This window comes from Citrus sinensis, chromosome 2, assembly GCF_022201045.2.
Source record: "Citrus sinensis cultivar Valencia sweet orange chromosome 2, DVS_A1.0, whole genome shotgun sequence".
Classification (NCBI taxonomy): Eukaryota; Viridiplantae; Streptophyta; class Magnoliopsida; order Sapindales; family Rutaceae; genus Citrus; species Citrus sinensis.
The window spans coordinates 21,491,453-21,511,028 of record NC_068557.1 but is presented as its reverse complement, the minus strand read 5'-3'; the positions used below and the strand labels follow the sequence as shown (position 1 = coordinate 21,511,028).

At 33.1% G+C, this 19,576-nt stretch overlaps 3 protein-coding genes across 3 annotated transcripts in view; 1 reads left to right on the top strand and 2 right to left on the bottom strand.

Annotated features, from left to right (window-relative positions):
- Positions 1-3,487: 3,487 nt before the first annotated feature.
- The window catches only part of LOC102629811 (uncharacterized), a 64,924-nt gene continuing 48,835 nt past the window's right edge, over positions 3,488-19,576 (top strand). Inside the window, exon 1 of the mRNA XM_052433224.1 lies at positions 3,488-3,492. The gene's annotated coding sequence lies outside the window, so the exon portion shown is untranslated. The remainder of the gene's footprint in view (positions 3,493-19,576) is intronic.
- On the bottom strand, positions 11,446-15,390 carry LOC102627806 (subtilisin-like protease SBT5.3). The gene is made up of 11 exons (XM_006469339.4): positions 15,171-15,390; positions 14,928-15,037; positions 14,494-14,591; positions 14,226-14,390; positions 13,999-14,107; positions 13,273-13,804; positions 13,065-13,162; positions 12,726-12,971; positions 12,531-12,645; positions 12,226-12,439; positions 11,446-12,151 (listed from the first exon to the last, which is right to left on the bottom strand). Exons 1-11 carry the CDS (start codon positions 15,252-15,254, stop codon positions 11,607-11,609), a joined length of 2,316 nt encoding a protein of 771 aa, XP_006469402.1. The 5' UTR covers positions 15,255-15,390; the 3' UTR covers positions 11,446-11,606.
- Positions 17,748-18,362, bottom strand: LOC107175699 (uncharacterized). Its single transcript, XM_015527389.1, has 3 exons — positions 18,357-18,362; positions 18,178-18,256; positions 17,748-18,010 (listed from the first exon to the last, which is right to left on the bottom strand). The coding sequence occupies exons 1-3, from the start codon at positions 18,360-18,362 to the stop codon at positions 17,748-17,750; spliced, it is 348 nt and encodes a 115-aa protein (XP_015382875.1).

Below are 19,576 nucleotides of genomic sequence, written 5' to 3'. Positions count from 1 at the left end.
AGAGGATTGGAGGATTCTAGTCTGCATGTTGAGTTTGACCGATGGTTCACTGGCGATATGACAGTGGATCGGACAGTCCAACACCCGCGATCGTTCTTTCAAGTAATTTTGGGCCATACTTCGATAGGATGGCTAGGTGATGAGATAAATTTTTTTTTCGAATTTCTTTGAGTGTCGTGGATTTGTGTTTTTTTTTCTTTTAAATCGACATGTTTATGGTCCTCTACAGCATATTCACGAGTATTATCACCTGATTAGCGAAAAGCAACGACAGTATCCGAATGCCTTAGTTCAGCGTGTCACACATACAGACACATTATTTTGGGTAACGTACAGATATAACTTATAATTACCTTATTTATTTATTTATTTATTATCTTCTAATGCCTTGGAGTTTTGTTAATTTATACATTTTTTTTATATCTATGTACTAGGTATTCATGAATTAATTATGGAACAACGGGGATTGTGCGGTCAATTCATTAGTATATAGCGACAGCTTGAATAGCTATATTGGTGGGTGGCAGCACATCATGTCCAAGCTAATGACGGATGTCAATATGATGTGTATTTTATTTTATTTTACAAACACAATCAAATGTGTCTTTTTGTTGTATATTTTCTAATTTCATATGATACATGATATATTTACGATAATTTTTTATATATAGGTATTCATCCCTGTTAACCTGGACCGCGAGCATTGAGTACTTGCCCGAGTTGACTTTCGTAAGAATAAAGTCTGGATTTATGACTCATTGTTGATGTTTTGAGATGATAAAAAATACAAGGTTAAGTTCAAGTTGTTTGAAGTTATCTTCCATCGATGGTTGGAATATGTTGGAATCTACAACATCCGACCTGAGTTGCGAAGTGCCAACTCATGGAAAGTTATTGCAGTTAAGGGTGTGCCACAACAAGAGCCCGGTACTGGCGATTTTGGTGTTTTTTTGTTGATGTTCATGATGTATTTTATGTTCGGGCTTAAATTAGAATTTAACGGTGGTCATGAAAAGTACTTTAGAAAGAAGATTGCATTTGACATATTTAATGACGATATTATATTGTAAAATATTTTCAAATTCGAATGTTGAAACATGGATTTATTTTCTAATTTGCGTATTTAAGTTTATATAATTTTCATGCTCACATATTAATATAAAATAAAAAACTTAGAAATAAAATTTCATGATATATAAGTGTACAATACACAAAACCATTGACAAATGTTTTAACATAATCACTTGAAAGAATACAACTAACTTCAACTCGAAACAATGGGATTCTTACATCACTTACGGTTATGTCCCGGTTCATTACACTAGCCACATCTAACAGTTCTCCAGTTGACGTCCTCGCCAACCGAGGGTATTCTGACCTCCTTACGACGACCAGGTAGTGGTGACTCAACGTGCGGATAAACGTGCATCTCTTGAATTTCATCTGGAACTTTCCAATTAGCCATGTCGCCAACCGGCTCCACTGGTTGTGCATAAACCATCGCCAACGATTCATTGGTGTAATAGTCTGAACAAAAGTTTATGTAATCCACTCGGATAGTCAAACAAGCCGCAATTACATGAGCACAGACAAGTTAATCAAGCTGAAATACTCTAGAGGAGCAAGTTCTATTTTATATGTCAGCTAAGCCTTCCTTAATCTCACCACCTACAACTTGAAATCGATGCGGAGACACTGGGCGAATGATCATTCTTTTAGCCACAATTCTCCTCTCAGTGACTATTTCATCTGCTTATGTTGTTAGCCAAGTACTCATTGATTCAGCCACAATTTTTCTATTATAAAACCATTGCTGCAATATTTTTCTAAAGTGAACAAGAAGATGAGTAATAAAAAATTTTTGCGATTCCCTCATGAAAGAATTAACACCCTCCGCGATATCGGTGATAAGTATATTGTACCTCCTACCTTCAAACTGAGACCTTGCCCAATTACACATACCAATATTATTCTCTAAGTAATCAACCGCACCCGAGTGGAGCATCCACAACCCTTCAAATTGCCTTTTAAACTCTTCGTGTCCATATGCCTTTACTGCATTCATAAAAGTAGGCTCAAATTTATCCCAAAGAGCTTTGAACATCCTGAATTTTGACTTAATGTTACCTTTCACATGGTAAAAACAAATGCCATGAGCTGTATTGTGAAATACTCCTAGAACGACTTTCCTTATGATAGTGCATCGATAAGAGATAATTACTAACTCCGGCCTATCACCAATCACTCCGTGTAACTTCATCATAAACCATTCCCAAGCATTATTGTTTTCTGAATCCATGACCCCAATAGCTAACAGATACAGTTGATTGTTACCATCCAAACATGTTGCCACGAACATGTTTCCACGATATAGCCCCTTTAGATGAATACCATCCACATCAATGACAGGCCGAATATACTGCATAAAATTGATAGAAGAATTAAGTGCTACAAAGTAGTACAAGAAATTACCATTTCCATCCTACTCGAGGTGAGTGATTGTACTCTCATTCGCTTTAATCAATACGTGAGAGTATTTAAGGTGGAAGTTGTATGACTCTACAGGGTTCCCTAGAACTATTTTAAGACCAATTTCTCTAGCCCGATATGTCTATTGATATGTTAACTGTACACCCTATTCCTGCAACATATCTGCTCTGATGTCATTCGGAGTGTATATCTATTTTTCTTGAATTTATTTATCTGCGATAATATAACTGATAACTCGGCTTCTTACTTGATGACGATCATCAACCAATACCTCATTATGACAAGTGTGTACATTGTCAAATCTCCTCACCACCCAAGGACCACCATTATGCTCGATCGAACTTGTAATAGCTTCATCATCACATGCATTATTAAAATGAGTGGCCCCAATACTATTAGAAGGTTCTGTACAAGCATTATCCGCCTCTGCATTACCAATGTCATCAATAGGATCATCATTGTCATGGAAATCATTGTTATGATACAGAGAATACCGTAGCTCCAACGACGTCGTTAGTGATAATACCTCTTCTCCAACATCCACTAACGTAATGCCGCTGTCATCACTATTGTCATTATTGTCGTGGAGTGGAGAGTAATATTGCTGCAACGACGTCGTCCTTGGCAGCACCTCCTCTTCAATATCAGGGCCAGACATATTTGCTCTAAAAGAAGTTTATGTTTCAACAGGTGGCTCAAGATCTTCGCTCGGAACTCGAGGAAATGTAGTAACGAATATAGGAATGCATCCATAGTTGGCCACATCGGATGCCATATGCAATACAACCCTCACCATTTCATCATTAAATATATTCATGGGTAGTGCACACGTCCGATAGAATGTGTTACTAGATCTCAAAGTTGTCTTCATTGTAATACTATATTCATTAGGATTTATTTGTAAGACCTCAAATACTCTTGCCAAAAATTGATCGAACATGCAATTTTTCCCAACCAAAAAGTTGTATTTTTACTATTCACATGCTCCATACGGCCATCCCCTAACGTCTCTCACCAACCATCATAACACAATTGAAGCACAACTGAATCCATTAAGCCTGAAATTATTAAAAATATTTTAATTACGCACTATGAAACTAATAAAGAGATTAAATTTTTATATATAACATAAAAAAATAATTATATGTTGGTGCGACAGGTTGTTTGTCGCACTGTCACACCAAGAGTGAGTTACAATGAATTTGCCCCTTGGTGATAGATTGCCAGTCGCACAATTTTGGTGTGACACGCATGACTGTCGCACGAAGAGGCAGATTCTGGTAAATCTGCATTTTGGTGCAACAGGTTGCGTGCGACAGGCAGCCTGTCGCACCAACATCGTGCGACAAGCAGTCTGTCGCACCAACATCGTGCGACAAGCAGTCTGTCGCACCAACATCGTGCGACAAGCAGTCTGTCGCACCAACATCGTGCGACAAGCAGTCTGTCGCACCAACATCGTGTGACAGGTGCCTGTGGCACCAATATCGTGCGACAAGCAGCCTGTCGCACTTGTCTGCAATCGCATTGAATCAAGTTTGCAAGTTGAGAAAATACCTCTTACCACTTGGTGATATGGATTGGTGTTGAATTCGGATGGATAATAATGTATTTGATCAGAATTCACTTTTACCGTTCGCCGTTGTTGTTTGCCGTCGCTAGTGATGATTCAAGAGTGTAAGACTGCGTTTCGTTTGATCAAGGGGGAGAAGAAAAGTTGTTTTTGCTTTGTAAACAATGGTTATTTGGGGAGAAAACTTTATGTTTGGCTAATGTTGATAGAAAAAAGTTTGAAGGGCTAATTGTGAAAATTACAAAAAAATTTGGATTATTTTTGTAAATTTTCCTTTCTATTTTAGTGGTGTCTTGTTGTTGTTTAAATATTATTCTTCTTAAAGTGGAAGGAGTCATTTCAACTTAAATTTTTTCAGTTAAAATTTTAAGACAAATTTTTAACCATTAATTTCATGTAATTTAAAAGTTAAAGTAGTATTTAATTATATCAATTTATTTATCATTAAATTATATAGAATTAATGACTCAATATTTACATCAAAATTTTTAAGTAAAAGTTTTAAATTGAAATAACCTTTCCCTTTCTTAAAATATATGTGCTGTGAGTAATGGACCCGCGTGAAGAAGTTTGATTGTACCTATTCAACGACTTTTCCATGAAGTTACCAATTAATCACTAATGTATTTTTCTTTTCGAAAAATAGAACCATTAAAGTATTTTTAGAAATTAAAACTTAAAAAATCCATATGCAGTGGAAAGGTCTTAGTCCACGGCGGCTTTACGCTCAGCTTCTCCATGTCGCTCCATCTGTAACAACGGTCACAAAGTCTCTTAAACATATCCTATACTCAACATTAATTTTTCATGATGTCACAAACTAGTGGAGGTGGTGAAGCTCATCGGTTAAAATTGACATACTTTTTTTGTGGTCTTAAAAAACCGGCTTGTAGGAGAAGGATTTTAGCTTCTCAAAGAATGAGAACTAATGCTATGCTTATTCTGGATGCTCAATTGGAATATTTAATAATGTGGTATCTTATGTGTTATTCACTGAGTGAATTGTAAAAACAGTAAGTTAATAACTGATAATTAAATCAATTAATATTATATACATAACATTAAATAATTAGTTACACATAAATAAATATTCTAATTGGGTATCCAAACATAATAAACAGAGCATTATTGTGTAAGAATAGGATAGACCTTTAATTATTCTCAACTGAAAGGGTTCACGAGTCCCCCGGTCTTCGAGACAAGAGTCATCACAGTCACAAAGCCACACCTATATAGATCATCCATAACGACATCCGCAAATTAAGCCACAACTATTCAATCCCCATTATATGTCACGAAGCTGCATATATATAGATCCCATACCTCAACATGGTGCATTCAATCTCATACTCGAAGCGGTGCCTGGTTTTGATAACAAATTTTAAGAACCCGTTGTTAGAATTCAAACCTTAAAAATTGACTTATTAAAAGAAGATATAAGATCAACTAATAAAGTTTTTAAATTTTTACCGCATACGTATCCCGACTAATGGTTTTGTAAAGAAAATCGTAGAATCTATAATAAAAAATTTGAGATGTGTAATCTAAAATAAATAAATAAATGAGAACAATAGTAACAAGAATTGTAATAAATTTTTTTGTAACCCATCTTGTAGTTCAGTTTTTGGAAAATCGAATACTACTACAATTGCATTATTTGCATAATGTGTCTGGCCTCCTCAAAAGGCAATCAAAAGAGTTAGACTATTGGCACCTCTTTATAAACCTATTAAACCCCCTCTTCTTTGTTACTGTTCAAATCCCAAATCCGTGGAGTTGTTTGTCTGCTTTGCTCACAAAATCTTGGTTAAAAGATCTATTCTCTAAACTCATTCATGAAAATCTGAATAAAGCCATAAAGTTAATTAACCATGATAATTTTGAAATAATAAATTTTGATGCAAAGAGTTTTTAGCAAATGAAATTTATTTGTGTTTATTAGGGGTTTAATTCCTTTAAAAAAATGTGGATTTTAATTAGATTTGTTGTCTTTAAATGTAATTTGAATAATCGATAAAGCTGTAAATATGTTAAAAAGGTTTTACGAGATTCTACAAGGCTTGTCAATAGTTCAATGTCACAGGCCGCTCATCTATCTACAAGCTACATGTTATACTACTCTAGCAAATTTTAGAAAACTCTTAACTATGTACAAGTGATAAGAGTGTACTAGAATATGCTCAAAGTTTCGAGAATCAAATCGAATTATCACACCTTAACTTACATTTATTGTGCAAAACACTCATCTGGTGACACCAAACTCCACTTGCTAAATGCATTTTAGCAAGGGTCCGATATAATGAGCCCCTCGAGTAAATAAAGAGATAATAATATTTTATTCCTTAAACTTTACCAGTATCCGTTGTTCTTGATATGTTTAATATTTGGTCTTGTGCAATAAAGTAAAGTCACAAATTAAAGGGCGCTCAATACTATTTGATGGATAAAAAGCAGTTTAGCGAGGCCCAGCATTATGAATCTTCAGATTAAATAAATGAGTTCTGTTATTTGAACGAAATGAAGACAAAAGGACGACAGAAAAAATTACCACGTGAATCAACTTGGGATTAATGGAAACCAAAAATTGGCACGTGAATCAAGTAGCTTTTGTCCCTTTGTCTATTACTTTTTGAATTTAAAAAATAAAATAATCAAATGAAAGAAAGAAAAGTAACGAAAAGAAAGGAAAGGGAGATTACTTTTTGAGTTATGAAATCTCTCTCCATTTCTCTCATTTACGTGAGTTCTCTGTGTTCAGGAAGGCAAAATTCAAACGAGTTCCATCTCTGCATCTCACAAATTTCGTCTCTGCATCTCAATTATCACAAGGAATAAATTAGATCTAGATCTACAAACAGAGGTGAGAGACGTTTAAATGGTTAGAATATTTAATTTAAATTGCAAAAATTCGTAGATTTTTACTTTTTATATATTTAAATTGTTATGAATTGTTATGATTTTTTTTAATTTAAATGGCTGGAAATAATGGAATAGATTATAATAATTTCTGAATGTGTTTTATATATGTTAGGATTTTTTAAATTTAAATGGTTGGAAATAATGAAATAAATTATAACAATTTTTTAATGTGTTTTATATATGTTAGGATTTTTCTTAATTTAAATGACTGGAAATAATACAATAAATTATAACAATTTCTAAATGTGTTTTATATATGTTAGGATTTTTTTTAATTTAAATTGCTGAAAATAATGAAATAAATTATAACAATTTCCGGATGTGTTTTATATATTTAAGTTGTTAGGATTTTATAATTTAAATTGTTGGAGATAATGGAATAAATTATAACAATTTCCGGATGTGTTTTATATATTTAAGTTGTTAGGATTTTATAATTTAAATTGTTGGAGATAATGGAATAAATTATAAAAATTTGTGAATGTTTTTTATATATTTAAATTGTTAGGAATTTTCGTTACTGGACAAAATGTTATATAAGTTTCTTAATACAAATGTTAATTATTTTGTAGAAATGGAGTATTTGGAAAATGAGCATGCATTTGAAGAGTTGCAAGAAACAAGAGGTAATGAAGCAAACTCAATGGAGGGGGAGTAAAATGAGTGGTTGGGGAGTGTGTAAAAGGGGGAGTAAAACGAAGCAAACTCACGTCTGGTAATGAAGCAAACTCAATGGAGGGAGAGTAAAATAAGTGGTTAGGGAGTGTGTGTAAAAGGGGGAGTAAAACGAAGCAAACTCATTTTTTTTTATTTCTTGTGGGTCCATGCAATATTAAAAAAAGCAGAAATCAACGCTTGAAACGAGTGAAACGGCAATTCAAACTTGCGTTTCTGTCGTCCCTTTGTCTTCATTGAGTTCTTTTATCATTTTTCTAAATAAATAGATAAGAACAGTAGAACACTTAAATCCCTCGTAAAACTTACTTTTATCGCTACAGTTCTTAATAGATTTTTAATACGCAATCTTAATAATAAAATCTCAAAAGTCAATTTTGAATTTTTTTAATTATATGAGACTATTATTTAGATTACAACTCATTTATAATTGAGAAAAGAAATTAAATACATGATACTTTGTGGAGACTCTAACTCATTCCTTCACAATTATGAGAGCGGGGTTCTAACTACTTGACCAAAGGTCAAGAAGCAAAGAACCTTTGGATTAAATAAAAAGGGAATTGACATTTTAGTTCATCTTAACACTTATTTGGCTGGGGTTATTTACATTTTAAAAAAAAAATTTAAGGTACTCATAATACTATAAAGATTTACAAAAAAAACCCATTATGTCATTTATTATTAAGGACATTTTAATATAAATAAATAAAAGAATTACTCTAGATACAATATAGTGCGCACGTGCAGCCATGTAATGTAATAATATATAGTGTAACTATAATATTTTAAACTCTATGCATAGTTTGTACACCAATTAATATGGCATCAACAATGATTGTAATATACATACATATTGATTTGATTATTAGTTATTAACATGATAATTTACAACCCAATCGAAATGCAAACTATGTGCTCTAATCCAAAATGGCTCACACACTAAGATTTTAATTATTTTTTTTAAAACAGTACATATCTAGTATGACTAATTAAAATAGCGAATACAGAAAAGACCAAAAACAAACTGGAACGCTGGATTGCTCATACTAGTAGGGAATATATTTAAAAAAGCTCTAAAAAATAAAAACTTACACCAAACTTATCCTATTAGGGGCTCTTGATAATTCCTTTGCTACTTAATTTAATTATTTTAAGGTAGTTTCAAATGTTCAATGATCAATTGTTCAAAGTAAGCAATCATTATTTTCTACTGCCAAAGTGTTTCCAAGCTCTTTTTCCGGTACAAATGAGAAGGAAAGTCTTCCAACCATACAATAATCAATGTTTAATAATATCAATTACATTTTTTTTTTGAAAAACTTCTATTATTTTTTTTTTTTGGAGTGGCAATATTATTTTATTCTATAAGTCAGACTTTATAATTTTTTTAAAAAAAATAATGACCGACTCTTATGAATGATAATTTTTTAAACTCTTATGAATGATAAATTTTTTAAAAAATTCAAAAAGATTTGTTATTCTTATTACACCCTCACAGCTCATTAAAATACAACTCATGAAAATTAAATAAAATGTTACTGATTACAATCCAGTGTCGACGTGTCATAAAGACGATATGCATATTGCACACCCAACGCATGAAATATTACATACAATTGTAAGTCAAGCTCATAATATTATAATATCGATTCTTAATTTTATTTAATAATCGCTTAATCTTCTACTAATATTTTGTTCAATGAGTTCAACATACTTATTTATAATATATTAAAAAGTTCTTTTTCTTTAATAAAAAAATGTGTTGACAAATAAAAAAAGAACTAATATTGTGTGTTATTCAATATAGGGAAAAATATATTTCATCCATAAACTGAGTCAAAGCAAATTTTAGGGAATTATTTACACAAAGGGCACTTGACCTAATAATTTTCAAACAGTTTTTTTTGACCGATTACCGAGTTAATTTGAGATTTGGACTTGGAAGAGATGAAGACTAAAAAATTGATTATTGATTAGCCCTATATTCACCATCCTATCTTCAAAAAAAAAAAAAAAAAAAGGTAAGCAAACATTTCTCCCATATATTTTTAATTAAATGCATGTTTAATCTATATATTTACTGAATACTTCAAGACACCATTGTTGTTAAGTATGTTATAATTTTACACCTACTTTTTCTTTCCCCTTACAATAATACCAATGCAACAATATTCTTGGGGATATTAATAACAAAAAAAAGGATCATTTATCATATTAACCTTAAAGTAATAAAAAAATTTACACAAACTTTATATTATTATTTTACTTTAGGATTAATTTGGTAAATTTATTTTGTATAAAATAATTATTAGTAAGATTGTTGCAAGGATATTAAACATTGCTTTAAGTTGGCTGATATTAATTTATTTATAAATAATTATTAATAAGATTGTTGTATGGATACAAAAAAAATACTATTTCTTCCACACCAATATTTATTAGCTAATTTACTGATGAATAATAATTTTTTAATTTTCTAATTAATTTTTTTATAGAAAATTAATATATGTAAAAAAATATTGTTGGAAGAATAATACTGAAAAAAAAAAGTAAAGTTAAGAATATAATATGTTTAACTGAAAGGGTATTTGGAGGTGTTTTTTAAAATATAAAAATTAAACAAATATTTAAATTGAAATATATTGAATAAACGACTATTTTGCTGTTTAAAAAAAAGAAAAGAATTTTGATCTGTTAGAACATCATAATTTTTTTAAGAAATTTAAGGGCACATGGATATTGGAGATCAATTACGTGTAATCATCATGCATCTTATGAGCTGATCTTTACGATGATTATGAAATGATTTGTTGTATTACTCAAGTCCATTTATTCTGAAAGAAATTATATCTTCAAGAAGCATCTTTGTACTATGCAACTCTAGCGCTCACCCAAAGCAATCACAAACTTTTCAAGTTTTGTGCTTGTTGATTATTTAATTTACGATTTGTGACTTGTGAGTCTTAACGCAGCCTGTTTAGCTTGTCAATGTTTAGAAAAGAAATAGAATAAAGAAATGATGATGGGGGCATGTGGTTAAGTTATTTGCATCATCCTGCAGTAGTCAATTCAACGTCGGCAGTGATACCACTTGGCATCATTTGAATTTGCAACGTTTTGCCCCTTCCTCTTGGTTCATTTAAATGAAATTTTAACGAGTAATATTATGGAACTCAACATTTAAGTTCCAACTTAAATATCAACTGAAGTGGTATTCATCTATTAGATGGTACAATAATAATTTAAAAATTATGAAATTTATTAGCCAATAACAATTGAAACTTCAGTTGAAACTCAAATAGTGAGATCCCTCAACATTTCATTCTTTCATCTTCTATGAATTATGCTAAGGACCCTGGCCAAAAAAGAGTAGTACATCATGTATATAATTAGGTTACGATACATAGTTAATATATTCCAAGTGATGCATCATCTGTGATTGCTTAACACAGTAAGTCTTGGTTGATAACTTTATTTTCGATCATTTATATGATAAAATTACACCAAAATATACATAAAAAAAAGGGTTTAAATTGAAATTCAGTCGATTTTTATGTACTTCTACATTATTTTGGGCTCTCAAAGTTACTGCTTCTGTGTTATGATCTTCTAAGATTTACTGTTTATGTTTTATGATTTGTGACCCATCAATTTGATAACTTATCATATTGCCTCAAATCAGTGGGCAACACTTGAGTCATTGCCCTCGCTCTTTTAATTGGCTAGCTGTTTTACACACGTTCCACATTGCTAGCATCTAAAATGCTGTAATAAGTTGGCAACGCTAAATGTTAAATTTAATAGTAATTATACCAGCATCATTGGCTGAATTATGAAAATAAAACATATATAGTCAATCTTGTTTATGGGCCATCATTATCCAACAGACGATGAAGGCTTATTCCATCAAACATTTAAACTTAGGTAAGAGCAAATTTTAAGTTCATTACACTGCCTTCACCACTATAGGACTCCTCACTTGATGGTGTTTATCATCTGACCATATCAACTCTCCAAATGCATAATCCTTAGTAACACTTGCATTCTGAGCTTTAAAGATGACTTTGAAGCTTTTCTCCTCTCCAACATTTATAAACTTCAAGCTCTTTGGGGCAATTGTCACTGAAACTCCTTTCGGAGATTTTAAAAGAGCCTGGTAAGTTCCCGGAGAGCCAACGTTCTTGACTTTTCGCGTCACTGTGATTGAGCCGGAGAGTTTAGGGACTGTGATGGAAGGGTAGTTGAAGTCTACCAGACTAATGGTATGCTTGGGGCATGTGTAAGTGTAGTTTTTTGAGAACCAAAAAATTTCTTTTTTGTTGTATCCCAATGTACAAAGAAAGTTCAAGTAATCATTAGCCGTTAAGTCATAGACCAATCCAGGATCCATCGCAAGGTTTGGCTGCACATGGCCTGCTCCATAACTGAAGGGTGTTGCTTCGGCAAATGAAGCATTCAAAATTTGTTGCTTGTTGTTATCGTGTGTTGATGCTGTGAAATACAAGGACAAAGAAAAGATCAAAACCGAAACACTAAAAACGTTTCAAGGACTAGTTTTGATGTACCTGTGGTCATAATGGCTGATTGAATTGCTGCAGGACTCCAATCAGGATGGAGGATTTTGAGCAGGCTGGCGATACCAGAAATATGAGGACATGACATTGACGTTCCTGATACAGAGTTGAATGGACTCCGGCGCTTGTCGTAATTTAGGTGTGTTGGGCTTTGTGCTTCAGTATAGGCAGCGATTATGTTCTCTCCTGGTGCGGTGATATCAGGCTGAAAATGAAAGTAAAACAGCTAATTATTCAACTCTAGTAGCATAAAAGATAAAAGATATTATATTGAGTTGCCATTTTATATATGGTACCTTGAGAATCTCTGGGGTAATGATGTTTGGCCCTTTCGATGAAAAAGCAGCCATAAATGGAGCCGGCTTTGTTCCAAATTCTGTGGTTGGACGTGTAATGTAACCAACAGGATGCCTATTAAAGGAGAACAGCAAGTTACAGGGGTACTAATTTCATGATAGCTGATGAAATGTGAGGTATGCTTGTAATCTTACTTGATTGAAGTGATGTAACTAAATAAAGAAACACTATCATTGAAGTTGATATCTGAAGCAGGAAGGACATGAGGATCAGTCATACGATCATTGCCATATTCCGGTAAATTGACAAGAACGATGCCAGCAGCACCAGCTAAGGCTGCCTGTAGTCCCTTGTCTACACTTCTAGTATTTACATCAAGACAAACCAAGATCTTTCCTTTCACCTTCTTAGGATCTAGTGTTCCTTTCTTGCATATCAAGCTTCAATAGGAGCAAATTTCGCAGTGAATCCAAAGCTTCTTGCATGTGAAATTAGAATAGAAAAAATGAAAAGAAAAAATGTTGTACTCTTACGCATTTTCTACTGATGCATTAGCTAGTTTAGCATCTTCGGCACTGATAAAAGGGAAGAGCTTGTCACTCGGAAGGCCTTTCATTGATAAGCTTTGTCCCTTCATAATCGAATGTATGGTACCCAGTAAATTAAGTTCACATGCTCAAAGGATTTCTACTTTCTAGCAGGAAAAACATTAAAAGCAAGAGAACAAAAATATATATTGACCTTAAAGCGTTTGTTATTGCCAAGGACGACATAATTAGCAAAATCTCGATCCGTTGTGCTAGCCCCAACTACGATTTGCCACGGCGCTACATTTGATGCAGTACTATCTGCAGGACCTTCATTACCAGCAGAGGTGACAACCACAATGCCATGTTGAACAGCATGAAAAGAGCCAATTGCAATGCCATCTTCGAGCAATTGTGAGGGCTTTTCACCGCCTAATGAAACAGATAACACATCTACGCCATCATGAATGGCCATATCGAAGGCTGCAATTATATCTCCATCAAAACATCCGCCTGATCCTTCCCAGCAAACTTTGTAAGCCGCCACTCTAGCTTTTGGTGATCCTCCTTTTGCTGTCCCTTTGCCAAAGCCAAATACACTTGCTCCAGCGACAAAATTGCCACCAGCAGTTGATAATGTGTGAGTTCCATGTCCATCTATGTCACGCGGAGAATAAAAGAAAGAGTTGAGTGGTCCTTTATGAACTGCAAACTCGTGGTTGAAGTATCTTGCCCCAATTAGCTTCCTTCAGTGGAAACACCAACATTTTGCTCAGACTATATTTACAACCCCTCCCCCCCCCCCCCCCCCCCCCCCCCCCAACCCAAAAAAAAAAAATCTACTACCGCATCGAATATGTAGGATTCAATGAAGGAGCAAAAAGTTATACAAGAAAAGCAATAGAGCGAGCATAATCAAAAGCTTAGGGATTTAAGGAACCTGTTGCAATGAAACCGAGAATCTTTGTCATTTTGGCAAATTCCTTTCCACTTAGATGGAATCGGTCCAAATCCTTCGTCGCTAAAGCTTTTCGATTCAGGCCAGACTCCTAACAAAAAACGAACATCGCTTTGAAACAAAGCGTGACACTTAACAGTATTTTATTTCCAAAGCAGAGAAAATGAGTTTCAAGTTTCCTTGTCATAATATAAGGATGATCATCTCACCAGAGTCAATGTTTCCAATAATGGCATCTTCACCATATCTTGCCTTTTCCCAAATCGAGTTCGGTGGAATCCTACCATTCTGCTCGAGTCCAAGAAATTCCCATGAATGAGTTGTGTGTAATTTCTTCTCCTTGCTCAGGAAAACTGAAAGTACCTTTGGATGTTCTGCATTATTCAAAGAACCAACCCCAGTTACTCATCAAGGAATTAAGAACGTAAAAATGCAAAGAACATATGTATATAGGGGAGCCCTGTTTCGGTTTCTTACTCGCTATCTCAGCTGCTACAGCATCATCTAATTTTGCTGCAAAGCCATTGATGTGCCTTGTGTACGAGTAAAAGATAGCCTCTTCAGGATTTTCATTACTGTTTAAAAATTCAGGAAAAAAAAAAGGTTATCAGACTGAATATTAATTGTACAAGTAAAGCATAAATGAGATATATGTTGTCACTAAGAATTTTTTTTCTCTTCCGATCATTCTTTTTTAATCTTGTTTTCGATGCCAATGTTCTTCTTTCACACAAAATGCATGCCTTAAGCAAAACAACGTTGAATTGCTACTTAACAACAACGCCTTACTAAAGAACAACTGGCTAAGTATTAAGTTTAAAATTTTGTAAAATGAGTATGTCCGCGTCAGAAATTAACTATCATAAGTTTTTTATTAATCCCTCGTATATTGCAAGTTCTGAGTTTTTGACCTTCCCAAGTATGATCCAAGAAACTCATAGTGAGACTGAGTCGCACGTTTTAGATCAACGGATGACAATTCTGGTCCATGCGAGTGAGCTCCCAAGTAAACAACATAAGACTGCATTCATTTAAAAAAAAAAAAAATTAGCTGCCAACTATATAATTATTAAATCATCATTACTGGCAACAGTAGCAACAAAGATAAATGCTTCAATAATAATGGAAGAATATATAATTAAAATACTAATTACCTGTTTGGCTGCAAGGGTGGGTCTCTGGCGCAGAGAAAAGAGAAGACAAGATAAGAGGAAAAGGGTGGGAGCTAAAAGCCTCATTTCTGACTACTTCTTTTAGTAATGTGTGTCAGTGTATGTGCTTAATCTCCTGACAATCAGATTTTGAAGGGTCTCTTCTGCTTTTATAAGCTAACGAAGCAGAGTGTTGAAACATTTTGGCCCTTCATTCTAAAAGCTTCAATCAACATGATATTATTTTACATCTCAAAAACAAAGACAAAGACAAAATAAGAAAAAAAAAAATTATGTTATTTTACAGCTATCTGGCCCTGAATATCATCACATCAAGTCACATCATCAGTTTATACAAGTAATTAAAGTCCATAGTTAAATTTGTGTTACAGAAGAAGTTTATCTTAAATGTCTTAACACATTTTTAATAAACCGTATGAGAAATGGATGGCGTTGTACCGTTTATTAATATTTATATAAACTATTTTTAAATTTGTGTTATAATAATGATTTGCACCTTCTCCTCTCGTAATTCATGAAGGTTAAATGACGGGGTTTTAGTCTCCCTGTATAAATTGTTAGAGTAATCTTCTTCTTTCTTTGGGAATCATTTTGAGGATTGGGAGCATATTTTCACTATGAACTTCAATCATTCACTGATTTTCCAATCTGAACTTTCTTTCAATAACTTAAATGATTCTGCCAGTAAACTTGTTTGTATTTTATAATCCGATATTCCAAAAGGAAAAAAACAAAACAAAAAAACTTCTAAATAGTTTAATACGGTGGCGGATTAAATTATCACTATATTTATTCTTTTTTTTTTACTTTGTCTTTCAGGATAACTCCAAAGGGCTGCGGATCTTTTTCTAATAATTGGAGCCCTTCCTTCACCACCCCATCTATGGGCTTACCAATTCGCCATAGATCCACGAGATTTCAAATCTGATAAAGAGATTTTGTTACTGTAATTTTGAGGTTAAAGAAATCCTTTAAAAAGTATCTGCCTGGTCTGATATTCCAAAAGAAAAAGAAAAAGGAAAAGAAAAATCTGCTTTACGTGCGCGTGAAGCACGACTTCTCCGCAAAATTACTGTATTTTTAGAACTCCGTTTGCAATGGAAAGGTATTAGTCAACGGAGGCTTCAGGATTAAAGGCCATCAGCACCGTCCGATGGATAAAAGGTCCTTTTAGCTGGGTCCAATATCTCTCGTAAAACTTACTTATATTGTTAAAGAGAGATTCGTAATATACAGTATTAGATAACATAAAGTCTAAAAAGGTAGTCAATATAATTGTCTATTTAAAAAATACATTTTAGTTAGGGCCCAATATAAAGGACTTTTGGATTAAACAAAAAGAGAGTGACACTTTAGTGCATTTTAAACTTTGTTTATATCATTATAAAATTTTGTATATAATTATACTCTTGCCAGCTGACATCAATATTGATTGTCACGTGTATCCTATTAATTGAATTGATTATTAATTAGTGACATAATAATTTGATAATCCACGTCTTACATGCAAACTACTGTATATGCAATAATTCTCCCACACTGAGATTTTGATTAATATATAGAACCAGTATGACTCTAATTAAAATGGCAAATGTTAAAGAGACCAATAACTACTATAAATCTAAAATAAAGATGATAGTCCCGAGAATTGTAGTGAATTACTTTTGTGTAACCCATCAAGTGGTTCGGAATTTGTGAAGACAATTTGTCGGAAAATCGAATGCTGCTATAATTGCATTATTTGCTCAATTGTCCCAAAAGGCATTCACAAATGCTTGCCACACATAAAAAGCATTTTAGCGAGGGTCCAATGTTGTGTACCTTCTAGATTAAATAAAGAGATATTGACATTTAAATCCTTCTGAAAACTCATATTTTTATCACTGTAGTTTTTCGTAGGTTTTCATTCACCGTCTTAGATATTTAATCAAGTCCCATTATTGTCTTCTCAATTCAATGTAAAGCACCTTTGAATTATTCAAAAAGTGAAAGACACTTTTTTTTTTAATTACATAAGACTAATATTTATATTACAACTCATATTTACAATCAGATAATTACTGGACCAAATTTACATTAATTCTTATATAAGACTGCTCATATTTTACCCTCTCTAATATTCGAGGGGTGTCTACTCCACTCACATTTCGAAAGAGAGAAGACTGCTTTCACTTAATAATTAAGGAATAAAATAAACCCATACATGCGTCGCGGGGGCTCAAACCACTGTGCTCACAGTTGTGAGTGTAGGGTGCTGGCCATTGGGCCAAGGCCCAGTTGGTTAAGTGAAAGACACTTTAATTCCTCTTATTATTATTTTTTTTTCTTATCATCGTAAGTCCTTACATATAGTATGTATCCTTACTGGTGTCAGTGGTGTGGCGTCAATATTGATTACAATTATGACAATACATAACTAATATGACCTGAATGAAAATAGTAAATATAAAAGAGATCAAAAACAACTAAAACTCCATAATTGTCATACTAGCAGTAGAAAACATATTTAGAAAATAAAAAAGAAAGTCTAATTATTAAAAAGAAAATAAAAATAAAAAACTATACCATACTGATCCGACAAACGTAAGGGCTGCGGGATTGGTTTTGGCTGAATGTCACTTTTGCTTCACGTTGGATTCCAGCTCTTTTATTTTCTTCATTCTTCTCACCACCGTCAACGTCAACATTGCTAACACTCAATAGCTCTCCAATACTCGCAGCCTCTTTTTCCATCAAAGCAATAAGTTGAATCGCGTCTATTCCTTTTCCTATTACCTCTATCTGCCTCATGTCCTCCTCTCTTACTGCCGCCGATTCCACTCCTACATGCAACATTTGTAACCTTATGTAACTTTTATGGGTAATATTTATTGCACTTATAAAATTGAGATCTCAATTGATGCACATACTCGCGACTCTCATTCAATTCACCACGTAACAGTAACAAGATAATAAGATTGAAAGTATCAAAATGTAGCTTTGTTTTTACCTTTGAAGCTAACGGCAGCCATCATGGCGTTCATGCGGCCGCTCTTGTTACTGACCCCAAATTTGAACACCAACTTTTGCTGCAATCGACAGCAAGAGATAAAACACGAAAACAGTAACATATTTTGTTACGTATGTATACTTTAATGGCTAAAATTATTGTAAGTATGTGACTCGTACCTTCATAGTAGCAGTCTATTTGTATTGGAGATATTTGAATTCTTGTGTTGCCTGAGTGCAGGATATCGTTTGAACTCACGAATAGTTTATAAAGTTAGGATCATCTCTATTTCAATACTTGAGTTTTTAAAGATCTTATTTTTTAGTGTATTATTAGGATTTAATTACTTTGAATTTTTTATTTATTAACAATCAATATCCAACAATTTTGTTAAGAAAGATCAGATAGTGAGAAAATTCTTATCTAAGTAAGGAATTTTTAAACTCAAATTAATGTATTCTATACACTTGTATTTATCTTAGAAAAAAGCATATCGGATTAGGAGTACCCGTTTTTTAAATTTAAATTTTGACACGAATTTTTCAATATTTATCTCATATTATCGAATATATAGCGTAGAGAATAGCAGTAGCAGAGTGGCGTGGCAACATTAACTGAAATCTCAATTATTTTACGAGAGATATTAATATGTAATTGTTTGAAATATTAATTTAGTTTGGGTAACTTAATGAAAAGACAAAAAAAAAAGAATTTTTATTTAATTTGACAATTTGAAATTCCAAAATAAACCTTTTAATCACTCACTACAATTACAAATATACATTTAATTAGTAGGCACAATCAGTATGAAAAGTTAAATTAATAAAATACTTGAAGCTAAAGTCTAGTTCCAGTAATAAACAGTGACCGTGATATAACTTAAATCCTGAATTCGAAATTTAATGAGTGCTTTAGTAAAAAAATAAAATAAAAGACTTGTTTTTTTTTTTTTTTTCCTTTTGGGAACCGGCTTAGGTTGCTAGATTAACCACACCCATAATCTGCGAGCAACCTCGCTACGTCGTTTTGCAGCAAAGTTAACAGTGAACAAACATCTATCCTATTTCCCGTTATCTTGATTAGATCCCCCACTAATGACATTGCTTCCGCACCTATACATTATTATTGGTTACTCACTCGCACCCAAATAAGAAAAAAAAAGTAAAGAAAATCCTTAAATTTTTCGTACTTACATGAAAAATAATTGTTAGAAGTGTGAACGAGAATCTGGATATAATAACAAACGACAATGTCGGATCTTTCCAAATATATTCAACGACAATGCGGCTTGATAATACATGTCGCTTGGAAGCGTCGCTCTCGCGTCTGACATCATCGTATGACATTTATATGATCTCAGACGCCTATGTTAAGTAAAGCTTCCGCAATCCATGTGACA